A 27,619-nucleotide genomic window follows, 5' to 3' on the forward strand; every position below is an offset into this window, starting at 1 on the left:
AACAGAAAATATTTTTTGCCTGTCAGGCACAACCAGAAGAGAGCTGCCAGCTCAGCCATGTTTTTTCCAGAGCATCATACGCAAGCAACAGTAACTTCGTGGCGCTGTCCAAGTGTAATGCTACCATAAGTATGTCGGATGAAAAAGAGTTTTATTCGTACGTAAAGCACCGCGTACGAAACCGTGGGCTCCCGACGCGGCCGCGCGCTCCCGACGCGGCCGCGCGCCCCCGACCCCCGACCCCGACCCCGACCCAGCAGGGGCAGTAGAGAGCGCGCTGAGCCGCCCAGAGCGGCAACAGCGGAAGTGACTGCGACCCGCGCCCACCTCCCCTCCCGCCGCGCGCGTGCGTCACCGCGCGGCGCGCGCACGCGCGCGGCGGGTTCCGTGTGCGGGGGGGCCCCCCCCGCCGCCCCGCCCCGCCCGGCCCGGCCCGGCCCGGCCCGGCGCCTCCCCCCGGCCCCCGGCTCCCGGCTCCGCCTGGGCGCGGCCCCTCCCTGCGCCGTCCTTGGGCGAGCCGGGGCGGGGCCGTGGGCGCGCACACGCACACGGCGGCAGCAGCAGCAGCAGCTTCATCCGCTCGAAACATCAGCTGAGAAGGCGCATCCTCGCCTCGCCTCGCCGCTCCCGCCCCGGCCCCGCGGCCATGGAGCTGCCCGAGAGCCAGTGCAAGAAAGTCAAGCTGAGCAACAGGGGGCCGAGCTGGGTGAGCGGCGGGCGGGGGGCGGCGTGCCTAGGGGGCAGCCGCCGGGCGCGCAGTGGCGGCGGGAGGGGCGGAAGAAGCGGCCGGAGGCTGTGTGGTGATGTGGCACAGCGGGCTGCGGCGGGGGACGGGGCTGCTCTGCCCCGCAGCATCTGCCGCCGGCCGCTCCCCGAAGCCGCCCGGGGAGGCGAGGGATGCGAGACGGCGCGCGCGGGCGGTTGGCGGTTGGCAGTTGGCGGCGCGAGCCCGACCGTTAGCGGAACGGCCGCGCGGGCTCCCTGAGGCGAGCGTCGCCATGGAGCCCCGGCGGGGGCGGCTGCTCTCCGGCCCCGGCTGTGCTGGTTTTCGTTCGCCGCCCTAGGGGAGCGGGGCCGGGCGTCGGCAAGGGCGGGCAGCCTGTCCGGGGAGGACTGCGGGGCGGGCGGCTTCGTCCGTGTCTCTTGCGCCGTGAGGCCTCTGCTTCCCCAATTTCGGGAGAAGGAAGACTTGAGAACGCGATGTACAATGTGGCTATTCATAAGCCTGGGATGGCCAAAGACTGAGGTTCTTTGTATCGTGGGTGTGATGTGGAAAACTGTCGAGACGGGGCTTAAAAAAATTAACTAAAGCCTGCATTCTTCTTCTTAAAGATGGGGGAAGATCAGTTTACAGTGAAGACCAAAATGGAGCTATTTAGAAGATAAATTGCAGGTTTTTACTAAGAACATTTGATGTTTTTGATGAGGAAAAAATAGTTGTATGATTATTTTCTAACAATACTGAGCAGAAGCAGATGAGAGATAAGAGCCGTAAAACATTTGATATGAAAGTACCACTGTAAAACAGTCTTTGAAGCCTTGCTGCAAGTAGTACGTGCCACAACTTTTGTATTAACGTACCAAATCTCTGAAAGGAAAAAAAAATCTTCGCTGTTGGCCGGTAAGTGAGGAAGTTGGTACTGTGCTAAGAAGTGTTCAGTAGGTATTGTGCCATTCCAGACCTTTACCAGTGTGTGCAAGTTCAAACTTGCTTACGTTAGAGGGTAGTTGGTAAGTTACATTCTTTACTTTCTGTGAGAAATCAAATGTTATGAAGAAGAGAGTAAAATAGATCACATCTGTGGGGCTGGTGAAGTGATTTCAAAAGTTATTCTGTATCATTTAATTTACCAGAAGCAAAACCAGGGAAATCATGTATTTTAAAAAGTTAATTAACATTAATTTGTTTGCTGAATTTAGTTGAGGCTGGCAAGCTCTGTAAACATTGTGAGAGAGTCTTTCACTTCTCCCTTCTTCTGTAGAACAACTCAGCTCAAATGCTCTTTTTTACCCCAGAACTCTACCAGAAGAAAATTCCTGCAGATTCACACACTCCACAGACAAACGTTTAAATGTTCTGACTCTCCTCTCTTGATGTCTGCTCATTTAAGAGCAAAGTCAAAGCAACCTTTTATACCCTGATGGGCTTGGCAGCCCCTAGCTAAAGCCTTGTTTTCCAAACTTTATATAGGCATCCAGCGCTATTCACAGTATTCCTGTGTCTGTGGAAACCCATGGTTCTTGTGCTTGCCATGCTCACCTCTGAGCACAGCAGACCCCAAGTTATAGAGCAACATGCAAAGTAGCTGCAAATACTACTGCAATTTTACTAACTTGATAGGAAGATTCATGAGACTTTTTTTTAAGGTTCTTAGTGTAGATCAAACTGTGGTGGTGCTAGGAAATGATGCAACAAGAACTCACTCCAGTTTTATTTCCGCCAGCATATTCAGCTGAGGCATTTCTGACTTTTAATACTTAATTTTTGGCCATTCCGTATGTCTCTGCTTTTGGTTACGCTGTTATTGCAGCAGGTTGCAAGGGAAGGTATACTTCTGGCAAGCAACTCAGTGAAAACACACTGTATCTGCTGTTACTGTAGAAGGTTCTGGCTGCTTTCTGTTGCAATGATTTGTGAAACCATCCCAGGATTAGAACATCTGGCAAAGAAAAGCTAGTTTGTATAAGTGGCAGGGGAGTGTGCATTTCACAGATTGGCTGGTGTTACATGCAAAACTGCTTGGATGCTTTATTGCAGCAGTATCACTGTGGCAAACTGCTTCTGCAAAGCAGTTGCAAGCATAAAGGTAAGAATTTCCACTATTGTAAAGGTAGGTAGGAGAAAAACGTAATGTTTTAGGCTATTGCGGAATATGGATTGGTGATTTGTAGTTTTTTTTTTAAAGACTATAAAACATTTTATTATTTCGATATTATTTCTGGACTTACCCTTCATTCCCAAGCACAGATATCCAACCCAAAGCACAAATTTTCAAACCAGAATTTGAATCAGTAGTCACTAGAAAGCATTTTGGGACCTATTTGCAAAAGATTTGCCCTGAACTTCATCTAAATATGTGACAAAACAGACTGTCAGCTGAAGTGCAGTAGAGGAAGAAATTGTGTGATTGTCATAAAAAATATATTGTTATCAGGGTGTTCCTGGTTCATAAGAGACACATGGTGAACAAGTAAGCAAGTGGCCTGGGATGACTGGGAAAGGGGGAAGGCATTAAAGATAAGACTATGTTATGAATAAGACATTCTGTATGTATTGCTGTTGTTAGCTTATGGAAGTTTTTAGCTTGGAGAATAAATATTAGAGTGGAGGAACAGGGATTTGGTCTCAGCTTCTTGAGTATATATGATTTGTTTAGAAACTGTGCCTGTTCTTTACACAGTTTTTTTTTTCTGATGTTTACTGCCTCAGAGCTGTCCATTTCAATTCATGCTGTAGCTTAGGAAGTGTCGGCCTGGTGTAGATGACTTTACTTCCTACCCCAAAGGTGTTCCTTTGCAAGAAGTTAATATGTGATGTAAGGTGAATGCAAAAGCATAATGTTTCATATTAGCTTCCAAAGTAATGAAAAATAAACTCACTTTGTGCCAGTGTAGAGCTGTTTGTTAACTGTGATAACATTAAACAATAATCTTTTCTTTCTGCTGTCTTTTGATCTTGGTGTTGCAGTTTAGGTTTGCTGTTCTTCATTTGGATGTCTGAGATTTTACCCCAAAGGTATTTGGCACTGGTAGTAAGATTTGGCTTTGGCCAAACAAAATTATATTTGTGACTGGGCAAAATGTCAAGAAAAGAAACAAAATCAAAATATGGTGAAAGCCTATCTTAGCAAAAATTTGCTAAGCTGGCAGAGTTAATACTTTTCTTTTGGTCCCCATCTCCTTTCTTTTTCCATTCTTGCAATTCTTGGATGTTCATATTAATTTGCCTGGTCAACTATCTAGCTTGCTAAACGGTTACCTTTGTGCTAAAAAAATAAAAAATAAATTGCAAGGAGTGATCCTTCTTTGTCCTTTCCTCATCGCATCTCACCTGTGCACATCTGTCACAGGCTGTTATTTTAATTTTACATTTTTTTAAATCTGCGCTTCAGTATAAAGATGCTAACCCAGTACAGCACTTCAAATTTCATGAGACTAACAAGGTACTGTAGTGGGGGAGGAGAAGAAAGGAAGGATGGTATGTCAGCCTTTTCAGCTCTACCATTACTGCTATAATGCAACCCAGTGGGCTGAAGCATTATTTAACATGACAAATAGAGAAAATATTAAAATGCAATGGTTTTGTAAGTACTACAGAAGCACCTGGTATGCAAGATGGGGAGGAAAAATTATTTTTGTGGACAAGTCAGAGTGGAAGCTCGAATAGTTGTGAAAAAGCGGATAAATAGACCTTTAAAATTGATTCATTTTTCTCATTAGCAAAAAAAATTATGAAAAACCCCTGCAGTGTATGCTTTCAGTAGAGGTTATTATAGTGAATGTAATTAGGCTGAGAAGTTTAAGAAGTTGAAAATAGCTTATTTAAAGAGTACTTGCTTATTGCATTGAAGTTTTTCTATTGCTTGTTTTCTTAACAGTTTGATTTCTTTTAACATCAGTTATATAGATTTTCAAGGGGAGCAATACTGTGATTATACAGTATAAAGTGAAATGATTCTTTGTTTCCTGCTGGTCTCCAAATAGAATTTGATGTCAATGTTCCACAGTATCTGAACTCAGCAAGATAACTTAAGGGTGTACTGATAGCACAAACTCAGCTCTATTTCATTCTACCTGTCATTTTGGATGACTGTTAATTTCATCAATTGATACTCATCCAATCTTACATATGGATTATTTGAAGATTGCCTAAATAACTTAAGAGCACAGCTGGTGTCAACCACTGATTTCTGCTCCTAGGTGTCTTTCTGTGTAGAAATACTACACTTTTCTGTGTAGTATTTCTAGTAATTGTGTGTATTAGAGACGCTAAATAAAACTCAGCTTTGAGGATCTAGTATTCAGCTTTAGCTGCTCTGTGCTGGCGGTAAATGGTGTAGTAGCAAAGTGTGCGTGATTAGGAAATATTACTAGTTTTGTTGCAGCAACTGAGAATGGCTTGCTAATTCATTAACTCCTCAGAGCACTTGCATAAATAGCTGTTTCCTATGGAAGATAAGAGAGGTTTTGCTACTTCCTTGCCCATGAGTAGGATGGAGCTGTCTTGTTTGCATGCATGCATATACGCAAAAGGTTGAGCTGCTGGGGAGGGTGTGTTTTCTGAATGGATACAGACTGTTCCTGCACTCTGTTCAGGGTTTTTTTCTTAACCTTTAGTTCTTAAATGCTTGCTTCTGAAGTAGAGCTATACTGTCGCTCCCGTGAACTTGCTGAATGCTCTGTTGCACTTGTTGCACTTCTACTCTAGCCCTGTGTTGGCCTTCTGGTTGTTGCGATTTGTAGTCTCTGCTAACTGATCCCTTACTTGATGGTTGTTTTTTTCTTCTTCTTTTTAAAACTCAGAAACCCACTGTCCGCTTCTTCAGGTTTTCAGATGTTTTTTAAGCATAGTGGTACTGAAATACTCTGTTAATTTCACAACTGCTTTTCTAGTTGGGGAAACAAAAAGCTTAGGTACTTTACCAAACACCGGCTGGAAAAAGCCTTATTGGATAAGGCAGTTGACCTCTAAAGTGTTTGAATACGATAATAGAGTTATTGCCGGGAATAAAAAGCTAACCGTTTTTTACAATTTGTTTTAATGTCTGTGTTTCTCTTGGAGATTTTTCTGGTAGTCTGCAGTTTTGGAAGTTCTTAAGTATGGACAAGGCACTTCTGTTAGTCAAACTGAGATTCTTAATATCTGAAACTGGAGGAAATATTACTTGTTAGCAGTGTCTACTCTAGCTTTACTGAGACTATTAGCATCAGTGGAGCTGTGCTTTGAGACCGTCTTCTGTTTATGCAGTGTCTAGTACAATATGGTACAACTGGAGTTAATGATTAAAGAATGTTGCTGTTAATGCATTAGTTTGGATTGTCGTGTGCATTCGTTATCACAATGAAGGGAAAACTGTGTGGATCTCTTTTAAATTGAAGGCTAAGCAAATGTATGCGCTGCTTTCCTCTCTCCTTCCTTCGTGCCTCCAAAATTGGTGAGATTGTCCCCTGTTTCCAGTGATACCCAGTGTAAAGCCTTTCTACTTTCTTAAAATGTATGTTGGCACCAAAAACATGGGCTGCTGCTGAATCCAGTCTTTGCCATGTGTGTCTTTAGAAATACCTTAAAATTGTGTGCTACGTTTTGCCTCTAAAAATACATGCCCCGTGTAAGTTTTGCTATAAAATGACCATAAAATGGCTCAATTAAGAAGCATGCTCGTGTCATTGTAATGCGTCAGCAAATTCTGTATTATTTTTCAGTTTTCTCCTTTTGCTGTGCCCTTCAATTATTTTCCTTATTTTCAATCCCACAATGAACACTTGTTCACTGAGATGTCTGATTTTATGAAGTGCATAGGTATATTATAAGAAGAAAATCTTTTGAGTTCTGCTTTTAGTTAGCTCTATTGCACTAACTTTATCTGCAAAATAATTTTGTTTTAGGAGACAAGTTATTTGAAGATAACGTTACCAGCAAGAATAGCTTAATTTATATGGTTATAACCTGTTTGCAGGTGGTGGTTTCTTCTTGGCTGATATTCAGTCTTCCTTTTAGATACTGATCCTTCACCACTGAATCACAAAGTGGTCGTATTTAAAATTTTGAACATCAGTTTCTAGCTTGTGTTTCTATCTGCATCAGCTACAACAAGCCCAGCTGTGTATAGAAGTGTGAACATATAATTGCTCAAATTCATGTATCCCAATTAAATAATGGATAACTAAATTTTGAGGTGCTTTTCTGTAGAAGGAAGAGGTATTGTATCCTCCAGCATTTCCTGAAGTCATAAGTATACTACTCTTCTGTTAGCCCTGCTTTGTGGTATCTCTTTTAAAAAGCATGAATCACAGAATGGTTGAGGTTGGAAGGGACCTCTGGAGATCATCTAGTCCAAACTCCCTGCTCAAGCAGGGTCCTCTAGAGCATATTGCCCAGGATCACATCCAGACGGGTTTTGAATCTCTCCAGCGAAGGAGACTCCACTACCTCTCTGGGCAACCTGTTCCAGTGCTCTGTCACCCTCACAGCCAAGAAGTTTTGTCTCAGGTTCAGATGGAACTGCCTGTGGTTCAGTTTGTGCCCGTTGCCTCTTGTCCTGTCCCTGGGCACCACAGAGAAGAGACTGGCTTCATCCTCTCGACACCCCCCCTTCAGATACTTGTACGCATTGATGAGATCGCCTCTCAGTCGTCTCTTCTCCAGGCTGAACAGGCCCAGCTCTCTCAGCCTTTCTTCATAGGAGAGATGCTCCAGTCCCCTCCTCATCTTCGTAGCCCTCCGCTGGACTCTCTCCAGGAGCGCCATGTCTCTCTAGTCCTGGAGAGCCCAGAATTGGACACAGTACTCCAGGTGAGGCCTCCCCAGGGCTGAGTAGAGGGGCAGGATCACCTCCCTCGACCTGCTGGCAACACTCTGCCTAACGCACCCCAGGAGACCATTGGCCTTCTTGGCCACAAGGCCACGCTGCTGGCTCCTGCTTAACTTGTTGTCCACCAGCACTCCCAGGTCCTTCTCGGCAGAGCTGCTTTCCAGCAGGTCAACCCCCAGCCTGTCCTGGTGCCTGGGGTTATTCCTCCCGAGGTGCAGGACCCTGCGCTTGCCTTTGTTGAACTGCAGGAGGTTCCTCCCCGCCCAGCTCTCCAGCCTGTCCAGGTCCCTCTGAATGGCAGCACAGCCTTCTGGTGTGTCAGCCACTCCCCCCAGTTTAGTATCCTCAGCAAACTTGCTGAGGGTGCACTCTGTGCCTTCCTCCAGGTCACTGATGAACACATTGAACAAGACTGGACCCAGGACTGACCCCTGGGGGACACCGCCAGCTACAGGCCTCCAACTTGACTCTGCACCACTGACCACAACCCTCTGAGCTCTGCCATCTAGCCAGTTCTCAATCCACCTCACTCTCCACTCATCTAGCCCACACTTCTGGAATTCCTGAGGACTGGCCTTAGCAGTAAAGACTGAAGCAAAGAAGGCATTCAGTAACTCTGCCTTCTCTATATCCTTTGTTACCAGGGCACCCGCCCCATTCAGCAGTGGGCCGACATTTTCCCTAGTCTTCCTTTTGCTCTTGATGTAGTTGAAGAAGCCCTTCTTGTTGTCCTTGACATCCCTTGCCAGATTGAATTCCAGCTGGGCCTTAGCCTTCCTTGTCGCATCCCTGCATATTCTGACAACGTTCCTATGTTCTTCCCAAGTGGCCTGTCCCCTTTTCCACGTTCTGTGTACTTCCTTCTTCTGCTGGAGTTTTGCCAGGAGCATCTTGCTCCTCCATGCAGGTCTCTCTCCTGCCCGCTTTGCTGGAGTTCTTACTCAGAGGGATGCACTGCTCTTGAGCCTGGAGGAGGTGATGCTTGAGTATTAACCAGCTTTCTTGGACCCCTCTTCCTTCCAGGGCCCTAACCCATGAGGTTCCCCTAAGTAGCTCCCTGAAGAGGCCAAAGTCAGCTCTCCCGAAGTCCAGGGTTGCGATCCTACTCGTTGCCCTGCTCCCTCCTCACAGGATCCTGAACTCCACCGTCTCATGGTCACTGCAGCCAAGGCTGCCCCCAACCTTCACATCTCCAACTAGACCTTCTTTGTTCGTTAGTACAAGGTCTAGCAATGCACCTCTCCTCGTTGGCGTCTCCACCACCTGTGTCGAGAAATTATCATCAGTGCCTTGCAGGAACCTCTTTGACTGTCTGTGCCTAGCTGTGCTGTCTTCCCAGCAGATGTCAGGGTGGCTGAAGTCCCCCATGGGAACCAGGGCCTGTGATCGTGAGGCTACTTCCAGCTGTCGGTGGAAGGCCTCATCGATGACTTCCTGCTGGTCAGGTGGCCTGTAGTAAACCCCCACAACAGTGTCACCCATGTTAGCCTGCCCTTTAATCCTTACCCGTAGGCTCTCCACTTGCTCTTCATCCACCCCGAGGCAGAGCTCCTCCATACATTCTAGTTGCTCCCTCCCATAAAGGGCAACTCCACCACCTCGCCTTCCTGGCCTGTCTTTCCTGAAAAGCACGTAGCCATCCATGACAGCATCCCAGTCATGTGAACTGTCCCACCATGTCTCTGTCACTGCAACGAGATCATGGCCCTGCGACCGCACACAGATCTCTAACTCTTCCTGTTTATTCCCCATGCTGCATGCATTGGTATACAGGCATTTCAGGGAGCCAGTCAAGCATGCAGGCTTCCTCAGAGAGGTGCAAGAGGATCCTCCATAGCCATGTCCCATGCTGTCTCCCCTGGCTGCATGCACCCGCTGGAGGCATCCTGACTTGAGCGGTGTTTTACTGACTCTCCTGCCACTGTACCACTCCCCTTCCCCCATCTTTCCTAGTTTAAAGCCCTCCTCACCAGGCTGGCTGGTCTGTTGGCAAAGATGCGCGTGCTTCTCTTGGTAAGGTGGATCCTATCTCTCCCCATCAGCTGTCAATCTTCAAACAGGGTTCCATGGTCATAGAAACCAAATCCCTACTGCCAACACCAGCGGCGCAGCCAGCTGTTAGCTTGGAAAGCTTCTCCACTCCTCCTCCCGTCCTTTCCCCTCCCTGGCAGGATTGAGGAGAAAACGACCTGAGCTCCCAGACCCTTGACCACCATTCCCAGAGCTCTGAAGTCCTGTTTGATGGTTTCCAATTTGCCTTTCGTGTCATTAGTGCCCACATGGGAAAGCAGCAGAGGGTAGTAGTCTGATGCATGGACAAGCCTTGACAGTCTTTCCATGACACCTTTTCTTCGAGCCCCTGGCAGGCAGCAAACCTCTCTGGACAAGAGGTCAGGTTGGTGGATAGGTGCCTCTGTCCCCTGCAGCAGGGAGTCACCCACAACAATCGCTCGCTGCTTCTTCCGGGGGTTCCTGCACGCCACAGGGTCTGCCAGGCCAGTTGCCTCCCTTGGAGCCATGCCCAGCTCCTCCTCGGCTTGGAGGGCACTAAACTTGTTCTTTAAAGGCCAATCTTGAGGAGAAGCAAGAGCTTTTCTCCATCTACGAGAGGTGACTAGCTTCCAGCCTTCTTCAATAGTGTTATGCTGTACCGTTAGACACGGTACAGAGCCCTCCAGCAACTCCGCTGCAGTGGGGGGGTGGGGACTCCTGGAGCTGCATAGTCTCCGAGAATGCCCTGTCAATCTCCTGCTCATCCTCTCGGATGCTGCGCAGCCTACTAACTTCCTCCTGTAACTCCTTTATTTGGAATGATGAATAGCTCTCTGCTAGTACTCTATGGATATTCCCTCCCTTTCTTTTTTTTCTCTGATTGGATGTCATGAATGTCTAATTTTTACTGTGCAACGAGTGCTCTCCTTTCCAGCTGCACCGATACAATGATGGAAGAGAAGATAGTGCAAATATCTTACAGTGTATATGTAAGGAGGAAAAATGAAAGCATTATTACGCGTGCAACTAATCCCTTTCCTTTTTAGAAAGCTTTTTTTTTTTTTTGTATTGCATTGCTCATACTCTATTGTCTGATTATCTAAGGTCATAATCTTAACTGAATGAAGCTCCTATAACCAGATACCCCTAAAATTAAGGGAAACTGAGAGTGATCTTCCTGTGGGTTCCTGGCTTTAGATTGTGAAATTTGAGTGATAGCCATTTTGTCTTACTTAAAATATCTATACAGCAGTTTATTATGATCAGGAAAAAGTTTTAAGAATGTCCTAAACCGAATATGTTTTTAATAAAATAATCTTACAAAATTCTAGCTTTGTAAGTAATTTTTTAAGAAAGTCACTTAGCAATATTACTTCCTTTAAACACTTGGGATATATGGTAACCATCTATATTTTCATGATTGAAATACCATGGGAAAAGGCAGAGTAGTTAGAGGTGTGACTGCTGAATTGAAACTTGGACCACACGTGCACGGTTTGCAATGAAAAGACCTCTTTTTATGGATTAAAAAGAACCGATGTTTAGCCCTCTTAGAAACCTTCAGCCCTGAGACAAGAATCCATTATTCATTTATTAGATTTAAATGACTTGAGCAGGAGTTCTAGCAGTTCATCTCAGTGGATTGATTTTCTTAAAGTAGTGGTTGGCTAACCTGGTAACTCCAAATTTCAGCAAAGGAGCACAATGTATGTAGTGTTTATTGGGTGGCTTTTCTAACTTTCTTTGTGCCCTTCGACTTATGCTGCAGCGGATGGATTGGCATTGTCTGTACTTTCATTGGTCTATCTCCAAGTATCTTTGTTTCTGTGAATAGGTTTTAGTAGGCTTTGGCAGCTTACCCTTCCAGAGGTCAAAGACATAATTGACAACTTCTTCTTTTGCAGGGAATGCAGAGGGCAACCAATGTTACCTACCAAGCTCATCATGTCAGCAGGAATAAGAGAGGCCAGGTGGTAGGAACGAGAAGTGGTTTTCGTGGATGCACAGTCTGGTTAACAGGTACAGTTATGGATTTCTGAGGCTCCTTGTGTCTTGCTTTGTTTGAAAAGCTGCAGAGCTGTAGCTCCTTTTGATTAGTTGAGGGGCCTTGGAGAAGTACAGAGAGGAAATACCTTGTTTGTATGTTAAAACCTTCTCCTCCCCCCAAGCTTTTACTTCATAGAAAGTTGAATTTTTGGAGAATCCAAGACCTTGATGCCTTTTTTGTTGTCTTTAGGCAAAAAAAAATGCCCTGGGACAGATAGTAACTTCAGAATCTGTTCTGTTGAGTACTCTAGGAATATTAAGTTTACTTGGCACTGTCCAGCAGTTTCCATTCCAGTCCATTCCAGTTTGGAATGATAAAGGTACCTTCTCTTTAGCATGTTATTATCTCCTTAGGTTGAAATAACATTTCGAAGTAAACCTATGTGTTTGGATAGCAATGACATGCTGAGGCAGTGTGTACTGGGATTTATTTTTAAAATCAGCACGGTGCTTTTCCACTGAATTGCTTTGATTGTAAAAAGAGGGGGGTAAGTACATTCTGTGAGAGCTGTGTTTCATAACAGTAGATTTTTTTGTTCAGTCTTTCAAAGTTATCTGGAGCTGTAACAGACTCCCTTTGGAGTTTTTAAGAAAAAATGAAAATAAAGCAGTAAGTGAAAAGAGCTATGTTTAATTAGTTTGTAAACCACTTAGAACACTCTTTTGTTGAGGTACAAAGATGTTTACAGAGTATGAGAGAAATTCACTACATTAAATTTTAAATGTTGAGTGTGTGGAGAAAGAATAATAATTACAATGGTAGTTGATAAGAAATTGCTGGGAGTCCAGATAAATGGATTTGATACAGTAACCTGTTGTCATGTATTTCTTTGGTAGCAGAGTGGAGCCCTTTTTCTCCCTGTTTCTGTCACATGGCTCCAGCCTGTGTCCTAATCCTCAAATGACCTACGAGGCTGCCTTTCTGTTTCTCTTGCTGATTCATTGATGTCCTTTTGAAAAAAGTCACAATAAAAATGTATTCTCAGCCATCCACATAACATCTTCCAGTCGTTCTTTTTGAACAAATATAGTCTTAACCCCCAGTTTCCCTTTTTCAGGAGGAAGAAGGGTGGCGGGAAACGTGGAAAAGAGGGAAGGCTAAGATATTAAGAAGAGTGTGTTGGGAAGGTTAGATTTTTTAGAGATGTCGGAGTACTAGTGTTAGGGAATTGAGATGAACCACTGAGATTAAAATAATCGATAATGGCCGTTCTAGAATTGTGCAGACATGATTCTTCAACAGCCTCAGTGAGCTTTTAGAATGAAAGCTGAAATGGTGCCATATTTCCTTGAAGGTTCTCACCCTGGTCAGGAGTCACGAGGTAGCAGTATAGGGAAAGTTAAAATTGCTCTTAATTTTTAAACTAAGAATTATTTGAGAGCTGAAGTCTAATGAATGATGTGTGCTGTCGAGTCTCTGGGTCCTAATAAGTAAAACTGAGAAATATATCAAAAATACAGAAAAGTATTACTTTAAAGTGTAAAGTAATGTGCAATTTTGAGAGGGTAAATTATTCTAAAAGACTTGTCAGCTAAAAAGCTCTTTTTAAAGCTTACAGTGATACAACCTTAACTTTTGTATTTCATTATATGTTGGAGCCCGGGTGTTATCTAGACAAAATGAGCATTTGAGTGAATGACAAACGAGATGCAGTGACAAAATTGTAAACCAAAGGCAGAATCAATGAAAAGTATATTATGAAATTATTTAAATTTTAGGCTGGACTACCATACTTATCTTTTCAGATGTGGGTATGCTTAATTGCTGCAAAAAAAGCTGTGTTCCCAGGCTTGCTCTTTTCTCCCACCTTGTGCAAGCTGTAGTGCTTGCCCAGTCTAAACTTGAGATGATTCGACTTGTTAAATAATCAGCAAATTTAACAAAGCCCAAAAAATAGAGTGGTTGGTGAACTGAGTTGGCTAATGAGCACCGAAGGTGCTGGAACAGAGAAGGTAGGATGGTGTGAGGAGGGAGAGGGAGGCCAAGAGAGCAGGACCTCCTCTTTTAGCAACTGAAACTGGCCTAAGTACTAACGTGCAACTTCATGTATAGCTGTTGCCCTTTTTAATGTAGACAGGTAAGCACTGACATGAGAAACTCGAGCTGTCTAAGGAAGCGTAGATAATTTTTATACATGATATCTCATTATTCACAGCTTACTGATTTTTTTTTTTTCAGAGTTCTGGGTACGGACCTAACCATATTGAAATCTGTAAGATATGGAGGGTGTTTCTGTGGTTGTTTTGTTTTGTTTTGTTTTTCTTGGTCTTTTGAGAGAGAGTTGTTGGTTTAGTCTCTTGTTGTGTAGGACTTGCCCCGGGATACACACACCTAGGTAAAAAAGGCACTTGTATCTCAACTAGATATCTACAAAAAAAGCGAAGTCATGCGTTGCTGCTGGTGCCTGTCGCTTTTGTCTTTTGTACCAGCAGTGGTACATGTACTACAATTTACCCTAAGTTGTTTCTGTGCTTACCGTATATGTTATTCTTTTGGAATATTTTAGGTCTATCTGGTGCTGGGAAGACTACAGTTAGCATGGCACTGGAGGAGTATTTAGTATGCCATGGTATTCCTTGCTACACGTTGGATGGTGACAATATTCGCCAAGGCCTTAATAAGAATCTAGGCTTCACACCAGAAGATAGAGAGGAAAATGTCCGTCGGATTGCTGAGGTTGCGAAACTGTTTGCAGATGCTGGTTTGGTGTGCATCACTAGCTTCATCTCTCCCTATACTCAGGTAAATACCCTGCTGCATTCTGTTCTTGCACTGCTGCAGTGCATGGTAGCGCATGCGTGTTGCAACTGTGAAAACTCCCTAGCTAAAGCGTAGGCAAATACAAAAGGCAAAACGTCACTTAGAACTTGAATTCTGGGAATCCTCCACAGAATTTATCTGAGATTAAATGCTTATTTGTTTTTTTATTTGTGATGCTTGTACTTTGTAGAGATGATTACTCAAGCTATAGAGAAGCTAAATTTAAAAAAGAATCTCCACTACTCCTAAAACTGCCATTCAGTCTGTTAGGCAAAATTACAGATTAGGAACAAAAGAAAAGATACTCCAAGAAAGACTCTAAAATTGGGGAGAGAGAAAAATGATGCATGAACACCAATCGTCTTGAATGACTGGGGGCTGTAGCTCAGCTGTTCCACTGCATGAAAAGATGACTTTATTTCTTTGGTTATGGTGGCACAAACAGTTCTTCAGATAATAATTTGGAGACCTCAAGATCTTCCAGTTAAACAGAAGTCTTTAGATATGACGAAAAATACTGTATTTGATGATAGATGGTTTTCGTGTTTTGGGTTTATGAAGATTATGAAGATGACTAACTGAAAATGATATTTAGAGTACGCAAGTCTTGTCAGATTAATGAACGTGGAGAAAACTAGTGTTCGGGGGCGAAGGGTGGTCGTATCAGGAGATGCAAGTAATAGCCACTTTGTGACTTCACTGAGCCAGACAGATGTAACTGTGGTGGCTGTAACTCCTAACGTTGTGGCAGGTATTGAAAATTCTGCACTATGTACCTATTATAAATAATCGGGTTATATCAACTCATTATATCAACTTTACCATGTGGCAAACTTCAGACAAGCTGTGGTATGGCTTGCAAAACGTCAGTGGATCAAATCCCATTGTTTGCTCGCGCTCGCTCTCTCTTTTTTTTTTTTTTTTTAAAACTTGTAAGCAAATTCTCAGTCAGCTTTAACTTTAAAAGCAGAAAGACAATAAAAATATTATTTGGGGGGCAATCTTTTAATACTTTTTCTGTTTTCCTTCAGGATCGTAATAACGCCAGACGAATTCATGAAGGTGCAAGTTTACCCTTTTTTGAAGTATTTGTGGATGCTCCATTGCACGTCTGTGAGCAGAGAGATGTTAAAGGACTTTACAAGAAAGCCAGGGCTGGAGAAATTAAAGGTGAACCTAGATATAGTCACAGCCTTCCTGTATAAGTGGATATTGTAGTTAAACTCCTGATAAATGGGTGCATTGAAGTCTGTGGTGTACCACCCTGAGAAGCAGCAGAGACTGGGGATAGGACTGAACAAGAAGTCTGTGCCTTTTAGCTGGGGGCAGCTGGCTCATTTAACTGCATAGGACAGCAGAAGGGCAAAAGCATCTATCCTTGTGTAGATGCCCTGTAATTTGCTCAAGATTTTTCAATTGCAAGCTCTTATGAATGAGGAGTAGTCTATTTACTTTTATGTGTCCGCTGACTGGTTAAAAAAGAGCCTGATTCTCTTTAAGGTCTATAAAGAATTGCAATAATACGAGTTACTAACTCTCTGCTTCCAGTAGGTAAAGTGTGGTCACAATCTTCCTGTACAGACACTTCAAGAATACCTTTAAAGATGACTAATTTTTATTTTGAAATTGGAGTTCTATACTAGTGCCCACAAATATGATTTATCTATCCCTGACCTCAAACAAAGATTTAAATAAAGCCTGCAAAAAAAAAAAAAAAACCCTAAAAGTATTTGGTAACTCAATACCAGCATTATTTCAAGTATGTCTTTGCTATATATTATATATAGTTTGCAGAGGTTGATGATGGCACTTTTTACCTGTATTTAAAAAGCAAAACAGTTTTTGAAGGAAATTCAGTTTCAGGAATGTTTCATTTTGGGAATGGAGTTTGCAGATGCTGTAACAATGACATTGCTGTTAATCAAGACTGATCTAAAACTCAGGAAGTCCAGGACATTGCAAGTGATTGGTTGCTTGATGTTTCCAGCACTATCAAACACATAGTGTGAAGAGCTAGGAATAAATACAGCTGAAGTAAGATTTATTCAGAATCAAAAAAAGACAGTTAGAGATGACAAAATTAAAAGGATATTGTACCTTATAGAATCATTATTTGTGTTACAGAGCTTCCTTAACTGTTCTTGTTAATTTTACCAGCCCCCTAATGGAACTGTATTACTTTAGAAATGAGAATGAAAGATAGCATGCCTAGGTAAGTTACAAGGGGATACAGCAGTTGCTGTGTCTTACAGCCTGGTTGACCTATAAGGGAAGGAACTTGTGAAACTTTTCACAAGGAGTGCCATCAACTATGTTATATTCCTTTCCTCTAGGCTAGGTAATATGACATTTTCTATTCCCCCTGATGTCACTTCCTCCAGTTCTGAGATATGCTTAAAGCATACAGTTTTAGGAGCAGATACTGGCCTTTATATACAGTCAGCATTGCAGCAATTTGACCTTTTCTCAGCTGCAGAATTAAGCTACTAATTTAGAGGATATTTAAGTCTCAAGTGCAAAGGTGATGCTTTACTTTCTGCATTTGCAATTGTGGCGGATACAAAAGTTCAGTTGCTGCAGCCCAACTGATGTATTTACTGCAGATCTGATCCTGTAGTACTTGTATGATTTGCCATTGGTTCCTGGGAAGTATAACTGTGAGCTTAATTTTTCCCTTCCTGTTTATGCATAGTTAGTTAGGGTCTCCTCCATTTCAAATGAGATTACTAGCTAAATAGGATGAACAGCTGTTGCTGGTAGCTTATGTGGGCTGTGACAAAAGTCATTATAACTATGTAACAGACTGACAGAAGACTTCCATACCTTAACCAGCTACCTTAGGATGGGTATACTGGCCAGACTAATATAATATAATAGATTATGGAGTTCCTTACTCTTCTGAGTAAGTATTGCTTGGTGGCATGAGTGGATATTTTACCAGTTGTTCTACTGTCAGGCTAAGTGTTTAAGAAGCAATCAGAGCTAATACTGAAGGAGAGCGTAAAGGATATGTATCTACTAACTTGGGGTTGATGTGCACAGTTCTTTTCCCAGTGTTGCCTTCATTCTCAGTAAAATGAAAGAACTTCAGCAGCAAAAATATGCCATGTATGTACTGTAGAATGATGAAGTTAAATGGCAGGACTGACAAATGGCTTGATAAAGCTATTGATTTCCATAAGAAATCCTGTATCAAGGAAGCCAAAACTTTTCTCTGGCCTGCTATGTTGCTTTATGTCCAGGAAATTATGCATGAACAATGTTAAGATGCAATCTATCTTTTGGAGAATGTGACTTTGTCTTCTGTTCTATAGGTTTTACTGGGATTGACTCAGAGTATGAAAAACCTGAAGCCCCCGAGCTTGTGCTGAAAACTGATTCCTGTGATGTGAATGATTGCATACAGCAAGTTGTGGAACTTCTTCAAGAGAGGGTGAGCAGAAATGCAGCTATATCCTAGTTTGTGTTTTTTGTTTTTTGTTTGTTTTTTTTTTTTTCCAAAGCGTTAGTGACTCAAACCTAACTGTACCAGTTGGGAAAAGCAGAGACAGTTTTTTCTGATTCAGATTTGTACATCTTTATATTCTAGCTTTTAAACTCATCCGATTGTGTGTTTTCTTTTTAAACTTAAACATTGCAACAGCATTGAATAACATTACTGAAATAAGTTTTGGACAAGAGAAAAACTGATTTCTGTTCATTGTCATAACTGATAACTGGAAGGGAGAGAAGAATGTCATAGTTGTTAGAGAAGTGATGGTGAGTGACTTTTAAATTGGCTGCTAGCATTTTTAAGGGCCTCAGAATTTTTAATCGAATTGTCCTTATAGCATAGATGTTTTACTACAGGAAATGTGAAGAGACCAGGGATGCAGTTCCACAGCAGCTTGAACTGACCTACACAGGGGCTGCTGTGGTTCTGTCCATTCTCCTTGGTTTATACTGCTTTTCTTGCCTGAGTAGAAGTGCTCCTGCAACTGTGTAATGACCTGTTCAGGAAGCTGATCTTCCTGACGTGGCTGGAGTTGAGTTATGGTTTATAGCTTCTAAAAATGTAGGTCTGTTCCCTCTTTCATACCTGCTACCTACACCATTCCTTTTGAAGCTCCTGTTGTTCCTCCTGTTGTCTGGTAAGTGGATTCAGTTAGTTAATGCAACCTTTAAGTTTAAAAAAAAAAAAAAAAAAAAGTAGTAATAGTAGAAAAAAGGAGGTAGTCATGAGGTGGCTTTATCTTCTTGAAGCTGTACCTCCAGTTCTTTTTTTATCCTTCATGTGTTTTAATTATCCCCTGAATCAGTTCGCTGCAAAGTCACATGAGACCTACTGATGACTTGGAGAAGGAGATGGTAATGTGGTTAGGAAAGGAACAGGTGGCACTTTGATTTAGATACGGTTGCTTCAGGACCTCACCCTTATGGGTATTGAGACCCAAACATCAGTAAAATAAAACTGAACGGACAAAGTAACTGTACTGTCCTCAGTTTTCAGCCTTGTTCTTCTGCCAGAGGTTGCTACCCAAATGGAGATTGTTATGGACATTCATTAAGTATCTTCTAAACTGCTGCTATTCACAGACTAATGTTATGTAAGTGGTGTTAGCCAACAGTGATGTCTAATACATTAATGTGCAGATTTGCATTGGAAATTTCAAAACTTCACATATTGAGAAGAAAGCCAAGATGAGAAGGTTGGTTAGTGGGTAATCTTATTTCTGGTATGGGATGGATTTTTATAAGCCTTTCTGCCTTTCCTGGTGGAGCATGATATTCACTCATGCGGAAAAGAATAGACGTGTCAGGGTAATAACACTGCAGCTGTCTGGTTTTAATTTACCTCTCTTTCCTAGTCCTCTGCCTGTTAGGAAGGAGTTTGCTAATTTTCATGTAGAAGAAGCTTGTCTCCTTAAATATTTACCTGTAGTCAGTGGAGAGAGAGAGATCGTATTTCAGACCATTATTTTCATCTAAATGGTCTGGCAGAAAATTATTCACTTTCTTGGTAAGGTGAGTTTTCTGGCTGTTTAGTGTGTACGCAGTAGGTTGAGTAAAGCTCCAGCCAATCCTGAAATGGGTTCAAGTAAGAAGACGTCATTGTGTAGCCAGCATCAGATTCATCTTAGCCTTCAGGGGAAGTACAGCTCTAGAAAGGTTTAGCCCCTCGTGGCTAAATTTTCAGGAGAGCTTTTTAAACAGGTCACTACTTGCTCAAGGTTGCTCAGGAGCTCTAACAGGATAGAAAGTGGCAGCAGCATGCCAAACTTGCACCCTAGTGCTCATCTGACTATCCTTTTGGAGAGAGAAAGGAGAGAGCTAGAAGGCCTATCTATGGGATGTGGCAGACTGACTGTGAGAAGCCCTGAACCCCCTACTCAGAAGGGCAATTCTTTTAAGTTGCGTAGTTCTAGAAACCAGGACGCGTGTACCAACATGAAGATCTCCAGACTTTTGCTTTAGTACACTTTCTACACAATGCTGAATTCTGGCTTCTGGCAGTCACGTGTGCTTTGTCCTTTGCTTAAGGCACGTTCTAGAACTTCTTTTTTTCTTCTAGGGAGTGGTACTATGGGTGCCAGGATGTATGAGTGGTTACTTTCTTTGATGGGAGACAATGAAACCAAAGCATGGCTGAACAGGCATATCTTGTTTTCAGGTTATATATAACCCAGTGTTATCTCGAGCATATAATTTCCATAGATTATCTTTAGCTGGAACAAGCTGTGGTTGTATTTTTTTTTTGTAATAATCCATTGTAATTAGTCAGGAAAAGGAACATAGGCAGGCAGCACTACAATAAATTTTTGTTCATTTTGTTTAAACACCTGTCAATACACTGAGATTAAGTCTACTCAAAATACTGGTAATCCTTGAATTTCAAGGGTTGTTTTTATATTGGTCCAGGCAATAGTGGCAGCAAAAGGCGACACAACTGAAAATAAATATATGTGTATGTATCTAAAATGTATATTATATACATGTGTGTTGAGAGAGATATCAGTATATTTACATGCATATTAGTAAACATATATATTCAATGAGGTTTGGAAACACTATTCTATCATGGGTGATACAACTACCTTATTCTGAGAGTTAGTTTTTTATAACACATGCAAAGTACTCTCAAACAAATTTATCAGATCTTCTCCAAAGAGACTTCTTTTTTTTTTTTTTATTTATCCTTTATGGAACAAGGAAGGGTAATCGCGCAAAGAGGAGTAATAAGCAACTGTAGTGTAACTCAGTTTTGAAGGACAGCTGATTTGGCTTTTCTGCATGTAAGTGTAGTAAATAGAACACTGAAGTTCTTGGGAACCTAGAATGTGAGTATCTTCTAAAGCTACTGAGTCTTGTGGAGAGTCATACAAAATTTTTTTTTGTTTTTTTAACTGCTTTTAAGTAATAAAGAAATCGGTGTTTGATCACTCAGTTTCTTCAGTCAAAAAGGCTTATGTGGCTGTTGAGCTTGATACATTTGGCATTCGGTCTGCTGATACCTTCCAGTGGAGTCAGATAAGCCTAGTATGGATGTTTGGCTATAAGGATTTCGTTGTTTTCTTTCTTGTTTATCCTGTCAACAAATGCAGTTGATCCAGCACAAAATTCTTATTGCTTGGTAATGAATTCAGTTTTTAACCAGTGAAATATTTTCTGAGGAAATTATAGCAAGTTTCTAAGCAGCTTGCTGTAATGGAACCTGCTTTGAGTAAGAGGTTGGACTAGATGATGTCCAGAGGTCTGTATGTGGTTCTGTGATAAGGCTAATAGTTTTTTTTATGTGAAAAGGTGGGGAAAAACATATTCTGTGTAAAGGCTATGTAAGTTAGTAATTACTGTACTAGTAATTTTATAATTCTGTGCTGAAGACTTTAAACACACAACAGTAAATATGTAAGCCAGAGTGAGCAGAGACCAGTGCAAGCTTTAAGTGCAATCAAAAAAACTCAATATAGAACTTTAGTAATTCCCACGTCAATGAAAGGTGGACTTCTTCTCATGCTTACAGAAGTAAGCAGAGCTTCCTGTATTTTGAAGCTATGTATTTCCTAATTTTTCAGGTAGGCATGTTTTGATTATAGGTTGTTTTCTTTTGAAAATACACTGCTGAATGTAATATCAAATTCAGTATCTCAAGCTGATAAAAAAGCAGGTGTAATTTTTGGGCTCTTATTAGAGAACAAACTTCAGTTACATTGAACTGTGTAATTATTAGGTACTGTAGCCATGATGTTGTCGCTGCTGTATTGTTTCTGGTTTGTTTTCTTGTTTTTATCTTCTGTATTCTGGGAAAAAACACAGATAAGCATTTGGTCCAGAGCCAATCTGTTATTCGCAGAGACTCCAGTAAAAGCAATTGTCCATTTAGATCTGCTGACTCTATGGGTATTTCCTAAATGGTTTCAGTCAAGATGAATTGGCTTGATTAAGATGTAGTGTTGAAGCTAAATGTGACTGACTGCCTGAAGCAAATGTCTAAAGGGCATCTACAGGAGAAAACCAGCAGTGAATAACTGGTCAGAAATTCCTCTTGTTGGCACAGTTGGAGGAGTGTCTCTATGGCTCAAGTGAATTTAAAATCGGACAGAATCAATGGGAGGAGAAAAGACTCAAGACAGAAAACCTTACTCCTGTATGTTAAAATTGTGGCTCTCTGTACTTTGCAATTTCCCCCATACTTGAAATACTGACAGACTTGTCTGCAAGCTGTAGATAACAAAAATTCAGTGGTGATTGTACTCAAGTAAGTACTTTTGTTTTTCCATATGTAAATAAATCAGTGGCTTTGCACCTCAGTTAATACAAACTTGTAACACCATTCACTAATGTAAAATGGATGACCCTTGTGAATGTCTAACTGCTGGAAACTTACCTGAAGTCCCTTTCTTTACTTACTTTATTAAACATGTTAGCATCTCAGCAACCACTGAAGTCTTTATGAGAAGGTGTGCCTCCTCAGCTTCTAGTTTATTTTTGTTTTGCAGTTATTTATATGAATGCGCTGAGAAATATTAAGCATTGAGGAGCAATGTGTAACTTAACCTTTGGTAGAATGAACCTTTGAGTAAAGTTACCACCTTAAAGTGGTCACTAGATGGCCTGCTAGCATAGCGTTTTCCTAAAATTCATATGGTTTAAAGACCTATGGATTCTTCCTGCTAACGTTTTTAATCTGAAGTGTTTTTTAAATACTATTTCTATGCCTGCTAGGGACCCTAGATTTACTAATCCTGTAAATTCCCTAAGTGCCTGACCCTTTTATTAAATGAGTTCATGCTCCAAAGTGACTTTTTATGCTGTTTCTTTAAAAAAAACAAAAACACCCCTCTTTCCACTTCCCCCTCTTCCCTCCCCCCAAAAAGTTTTGTGACCCTAGATCAAAATGCTGTCAAGATGTTTTGGTTACTGTCTGCACTTGGGTGGAATTACATGTTTGTATGGTCATGGCTGTTGTGGGTTTCTGACCTGATCTTTTAGATAACAGTGTAGAGGCATCAGCCGCTTTTCTAGCACAGCTGGATTGCCTGTTTTGTATTTCTTGTCTGCTGTCTTTTTGGTGTTGTTAGAACTGTCTTCAGCTTATCCACATCATAATAATGTGGTAGACAGGTGGTTGACAAATACTGCATTTTGGAGCTGCAATTTTCTCCACTGCTTTGCCCGTAAATGGGACATTAGAAATGGGCTAGTATTTGAAAGGATCTTTGTAATAGCTCAATTAATTTCAAGCTTTCGATGGGTTGTAAAACTAGGACATTATGGCATAGAAATAAACTGAACTCCAGAGCAGCAGCTTCTCTGAAGAAGCATGGTGCTTCGCTCGTAGGTCTGCTATTCTTTACAGCAGGTAATACTTGATTTGGTGTCTGGGCTTATTGATGTGGCAGGAGTCTCCTATAGCTCTCCTGGGCCATTATTCTGCAGCTCAGAGAGAGAGAATAGAAAGTGGGTTTTGCTTTGCTTACTTTCAAATAAAGGCAACTTCCCAAATGAGGTCTGATAGATAATGGATTGAGCTTTTCCTTATGAAACACAATTTCTAAGTGCTAGTTTAGTTTGTTTATTTTTTATCTTTGGAGATATGACTTACCTGACAGCCAGACTCACCAGCTTTTTTTACACCTGCAGTTGTTTTATCACCCACTTATTTACGTCATCCTGCTTTCTTTGTTTTACTTTCCATGGAGGGTAGTGCCCTATGACTGATACACTGCTTTTAAAACGCTTGGAGAAATGTTGTTTCCTGTGGTACAGGCATACCTCTTTACTATGTGCTGCACTTACTGGAAAAATAAAGATACCTTCTGTATTTTTGTTATGAGTCTGTGTATACCTTACAGTAGGGTATAAGCTTTTCTTTTTTTTCCCCCCTAAAAGTAAAGCATTACTTTAGAAAAGGATTCCAAAAATCTTAAAAGCACAGCTGCTTTAAAAAGAGCTGTCAACTGTTTTTTTACTGGGTGTGGTTTTTGGTTTTGTTTGGTTTTTTTTTGGCTACTGAATAGCACTGGAACACTTGACTGGCTTCCTCTCTAACTTTTTTACTTCTTTAGCAAGTATAAAAGAATGCAGTATTTCTTTTTACTGTAGATAAAGTATGCATTAATGATTCATAAAAACTGCACTTAGTTCAATTGTTAATATTTACAGGGTAAATGTTGTGTATGGGGTACTTAGAGACTAGAAAAAGCTTTTTGTCAGAATGTCTCACTCAAATTAGTTACTCAGATCAGCAGTTTGGCTAGCAGTATGTCAAAATCTTAGGCAAGTGTTGTGTTTCAATTAAGTAAGAGTTATTTAATGCATAATCTCTTGCCACAGGATGGTGCAACATAAAATTTCACTTCTTGACCATGCATTCAGCAGCCAAGAAGCATTCTGAGCAAATGTTATATTGATTCATCCTTTTTTTTTTTTATAGGATATTGTACCAGTGGATGCCTCTTATGAAGTGAAAGAGCTCTACGTGCCAGAAAACAAGCTCAAGTTGGCCAAAACTGATGCTGAATCTCTGTTAACTTTGGAAATAAATAAGGTACAGTGTGCTTGGCTGTCTCACTGCTGAAGCTGAAAGACGGTCCAATAAGTTGCTCAGCTGAAGGAGGTTTAAGTACCTTTATTGGTTACAAACTGTAACTCGATATTTTATCTGTTCTTTTTGAGGGTCATTGCAGCATCTGTGTTTTCTTTGATTGTTTGATAGTCTTCCTAACTGCAAAAATGATGTGGGTCCCTTCAAACAGTTGAACCTAAACCTGAAGATTTAAATCCATAGTGACATTTTTTCCTCATACATGCACTGAACTGTCTTACATGTGTTCTGTGAACAGTAGTTTCTCAAAGAGTTAATTTTTTTGATAGTATTGCTAAAATGGAACTTAAAACAAAGCATTTGCTCAGGGGTCTAACTAAGCTCAGAGTTAAGCATCGGCAGTAAGAGTCTGGACTCTGAAGGATCAAGACCTCATTCTAGGTGCTGAACTAAATTGTTCCTAAATTTTCCTAGTCTTCTCCTACTAATATGTTATACTTTTTCCTCACTGCGGCTTACTATATTCCTTGCACGTATGAGTCTGCAAAACAATTTATTGTTTTTGCAGGGGGATAAATATTTAGGCTCACCATTATTAATTTGCTGTACCGTCCTACTTAAATTGCTTCCTATCTAGAGAAATAAATCCACTTCCTCCCACGGCCACCACTTGCTAAATATCAAGCAAATATATATTTTAAGCTAGGGAAGAAAATGTGCATTGTAATTGTTTCAGTATAACTCCGTGTAATAAAATTAATCATTCTCTTTGCAAAGGAGACTTGCATGAGCAAACCCTTTCCTTATCATAGACTTCTGACTAAGTCTCAGTAGTGCACATGCAGAAGTAATAAAGGCCACACGCTAAGTCACACTGTGACTGTTTAAATGTCAAGGGAGGAAATTCCCTGTAAACCAATATCTCTTAAACTAAAATAAATACTAGTCCTGGGAGAATTTTATTTCTGGATTGTCTTATAGTACTTTCTGCAGTAAAAATCCTCTTTCTAATCTATTGTAAGTTTAGACCTCTTAATATTCACCCCCACCCCCCATAATTCTGATATTTTTGTCGTAATCATATGTGTTTTCTTTTTTACTTCATGGTTAGCTCACTTTATTAAAAAAACAAAGGCAGGTAGAACTCTCCAGTTCTACTAAGTTGAACTATACAAAACCTTTACAAATAAAACATACTTTTCTAGCATCTGGAAATTTGATCTGATGTTAGGACTGGAAAATAGCCAAAACTCTATATAAGCAGTGAGGAACAAGATGTTCCTCTTGGTTACTTGGAGAGACTTTGAACTCTTTGTGATTTAAAAACCATAAGAAGTCCTCCAATTACGTTGTCCTGCATTTTACGGATACGTACCTATTATGATTAATACTTAATAGCATTCATGGAGCTACTTTTATCTGCTCTAAGTATTTTTTTTCCATTTCTTTACAGGTGGATATGCAATGGGTGCAAGTGCTGGCAGAGGGCTGGGCAACACCGCTGAATGGCTTTATGAGGGAGAGAGAATACCTACAGTGCCTTCACTTTGACTGTCTCCTTGATGGTAAGGTATTTCCATTTGTAAAACTGAGCAAACTAATCCTGTATTATGAAATGTGATTGATGCTCTGCTTGTTAGTGGTGATACATTAACATTTTATCAGGTTTGTGACAAATCTGAGGTAAGAGAGTTGAGAGTTAAAATCGTCAGATTATACTTGATATTTTGTTCTTTAATTCCTACCGTCATGTTAAAATATGAAAAATCAATCCTTTTCTCTTTTGCTTTTACAAATTATGATTTATTTTCAAATGTTTCCATTCACCTCTTAAAAAGAAGTTGAAACCTAAAGTACACATTCTATTCTTGTTTTGAAGAAGCTGATTCTAGTATTCAGAACAGCAATTTAATTGCTGTTTAGCTCTGTGTGAGGAATGCCAAAAGATTTGTTCTGTATTAGTGACGAAAGTAAGGACAGCAGACTGACTTGAGTGCTGGAGCTATTGTAAGCATGAAACCAGAATTTGAAGAGGTGGCTTGACCATGGATGGTGTTCATGTGCAGTTGAATTACTGTGACTTCATAATTATCTTGTGAGATGTTATCTTGGAGACCAAAAAGGGTTGCATGTTCAGCCTCTGTGATCTGGTTATCCTTTGTCCCTCTTACTTTTTTCAATTCCCTTTTTCATAAGTCTCTCAGATGCTATCCTATCCAACAAAATGCCATCCTGTTATTTTGTAGTCTCTCCAAGTTTGCAGTATCTTTTGGGACTGTTAGTGTTGTTTTCATTACATTTGCCATCCGTTTATTTGTCAGATGAAATTTTATCTCTCTGATGACATGCTGTGTTTTCAGCCACTAAAATAGCTTGCAGTTCCTTATATCACCCTGAATATTCTGTAAAGCAGAATTTCTAAAAGACTTTTAAGACCTTGTATAGATGAGTGTTTGAGATAAGGCAGTATTTCAAGTTTGTAAACTTCTGTTGCATCAGTTTTCATTACCTCTTACATGCTACAAATAAAATACCAGTTATGAAAAATGATAGTGGGTAATTTTCAGGCCTAACTTTGAATAGAGCAGTCGTATTCCTTTAAATGCTGCCAGATTTCCTGTCAGCAAGTATCTACTGTAAAATTTATGTACAAGAACACTTTTGGTGAAATTTTTAGGTGCGTGGATTGACTTAAAGCTGCTTTGCTATTTGAGCCAGTGGCAACAGAGTTAAGTCAAAACAGTTTCCTGAAAGCTCCCTCCCTGCTTGGTGTGTTAGTGCTGAAGTCTAAGAGCAGCAGTTGTTTCCCAGCATTCTCATTCTGGAGAAAGGGAAATTGTTAAATAGCCACAATGCATTTCTTTCTCTGGGCCTTGAAAGAAATATCCGTACTGATTGACTTCTACATCATGGAGATCAATGCAAATGCATAGCTGTTCTCATTTTTAAAGCTTAAATTTTCTCACTTAACTACCTTGCCTTGGTTTTCCAGTTGTACAGTGACTGAAAAAAGAAATGTCAAAGATATAATAATTCTCACTCACAATTTTAATAATCAACAAGTTGATATCTTTTCACAATTGAAGTTTTCAGAGTATTTATCTACTTTGCCCGCAAAGCAAAAGAGCAAAAGATTTCCCCCTGCCCCCAAGGGTAGTAAATCACCTTCTCTGACTCTTGCCAAGCTCAATTTTTGATCTAGTTGCTTTGAGTACAAATCTGAACACTAAGACTGAATTTAGGAGAAGATATGCAGCGCATCCT

General features: G+C 41.1%; 1 protein-coding gene across 4 annotated transcripts in view; it reads left to right on the forward strand.

Moving 5' to 3' along the window:
* The first annotated feature begins 419 nt into the window (after positions 1 to 419).
* The window catches only part of PAPSS1 (3'-phosphoadenosine 5'-phosphosulfate synthase 1), a 49,796-nt gene continuing 22,596 nt past the window's right edge, over positions 420 to 27,619 (forward strand). Inside the window, exons 1-7 of one of the 4 annotated variants that reach the window (XR_011140886.1) lie at positions 420 to 706; positions 11,429 to 11,543; positions 14,078 to 14,313; positions 15,363 to 15,501; positions 17,646 to 17,764; positions 24,245 to 24,358; positions 25,809 to 25,920. Coding sequence is in view for 3 of the 4 variants with exons in the window: in XM_068941947.1 (XP_068798048.1) it covers positions 647 to 706; positions 11,429 to 11,543; positions 14,078 to 14,313; positions 15,363 to 15,501; positions 17,646 to 17,764; positions 24,245 to 24,358; positions 25,809 to 25,920 (895 nt within the window). In the remaining variant the exon portion in view is untranslated. Of the gene's footprint in view, positions 707 to 802; positions 1,622 to 11,428; positions 11,544 to 14,077; positions 14,314 to 15,362; positions 15,502 to 17,645; positions 17,765 to 24,244; positions 24,359 to 25,808; positions 25,921 to 27,619 lie in introns of those variants that run through there. The other 3 variants (XM_068941947.1, XM_068941946.1, XM_068941945.1) reach the window with 3 other exon arrangements.

Source organism: Struthio camelus, chromosome 4 (genome assembly GCF_040807025.1).
Source record: "Struthio camelus isolate bStrCam1 chromosome 4, bStrCam1.hap1, whole genome shotgun sequence".
In the NCBI taxonomy this organism is placed as follows: Eukaryota; Metazoa; Chordata; class Aves; order Struthioniformes; family Struthionidae; genus Struthio; species Struthio camelus.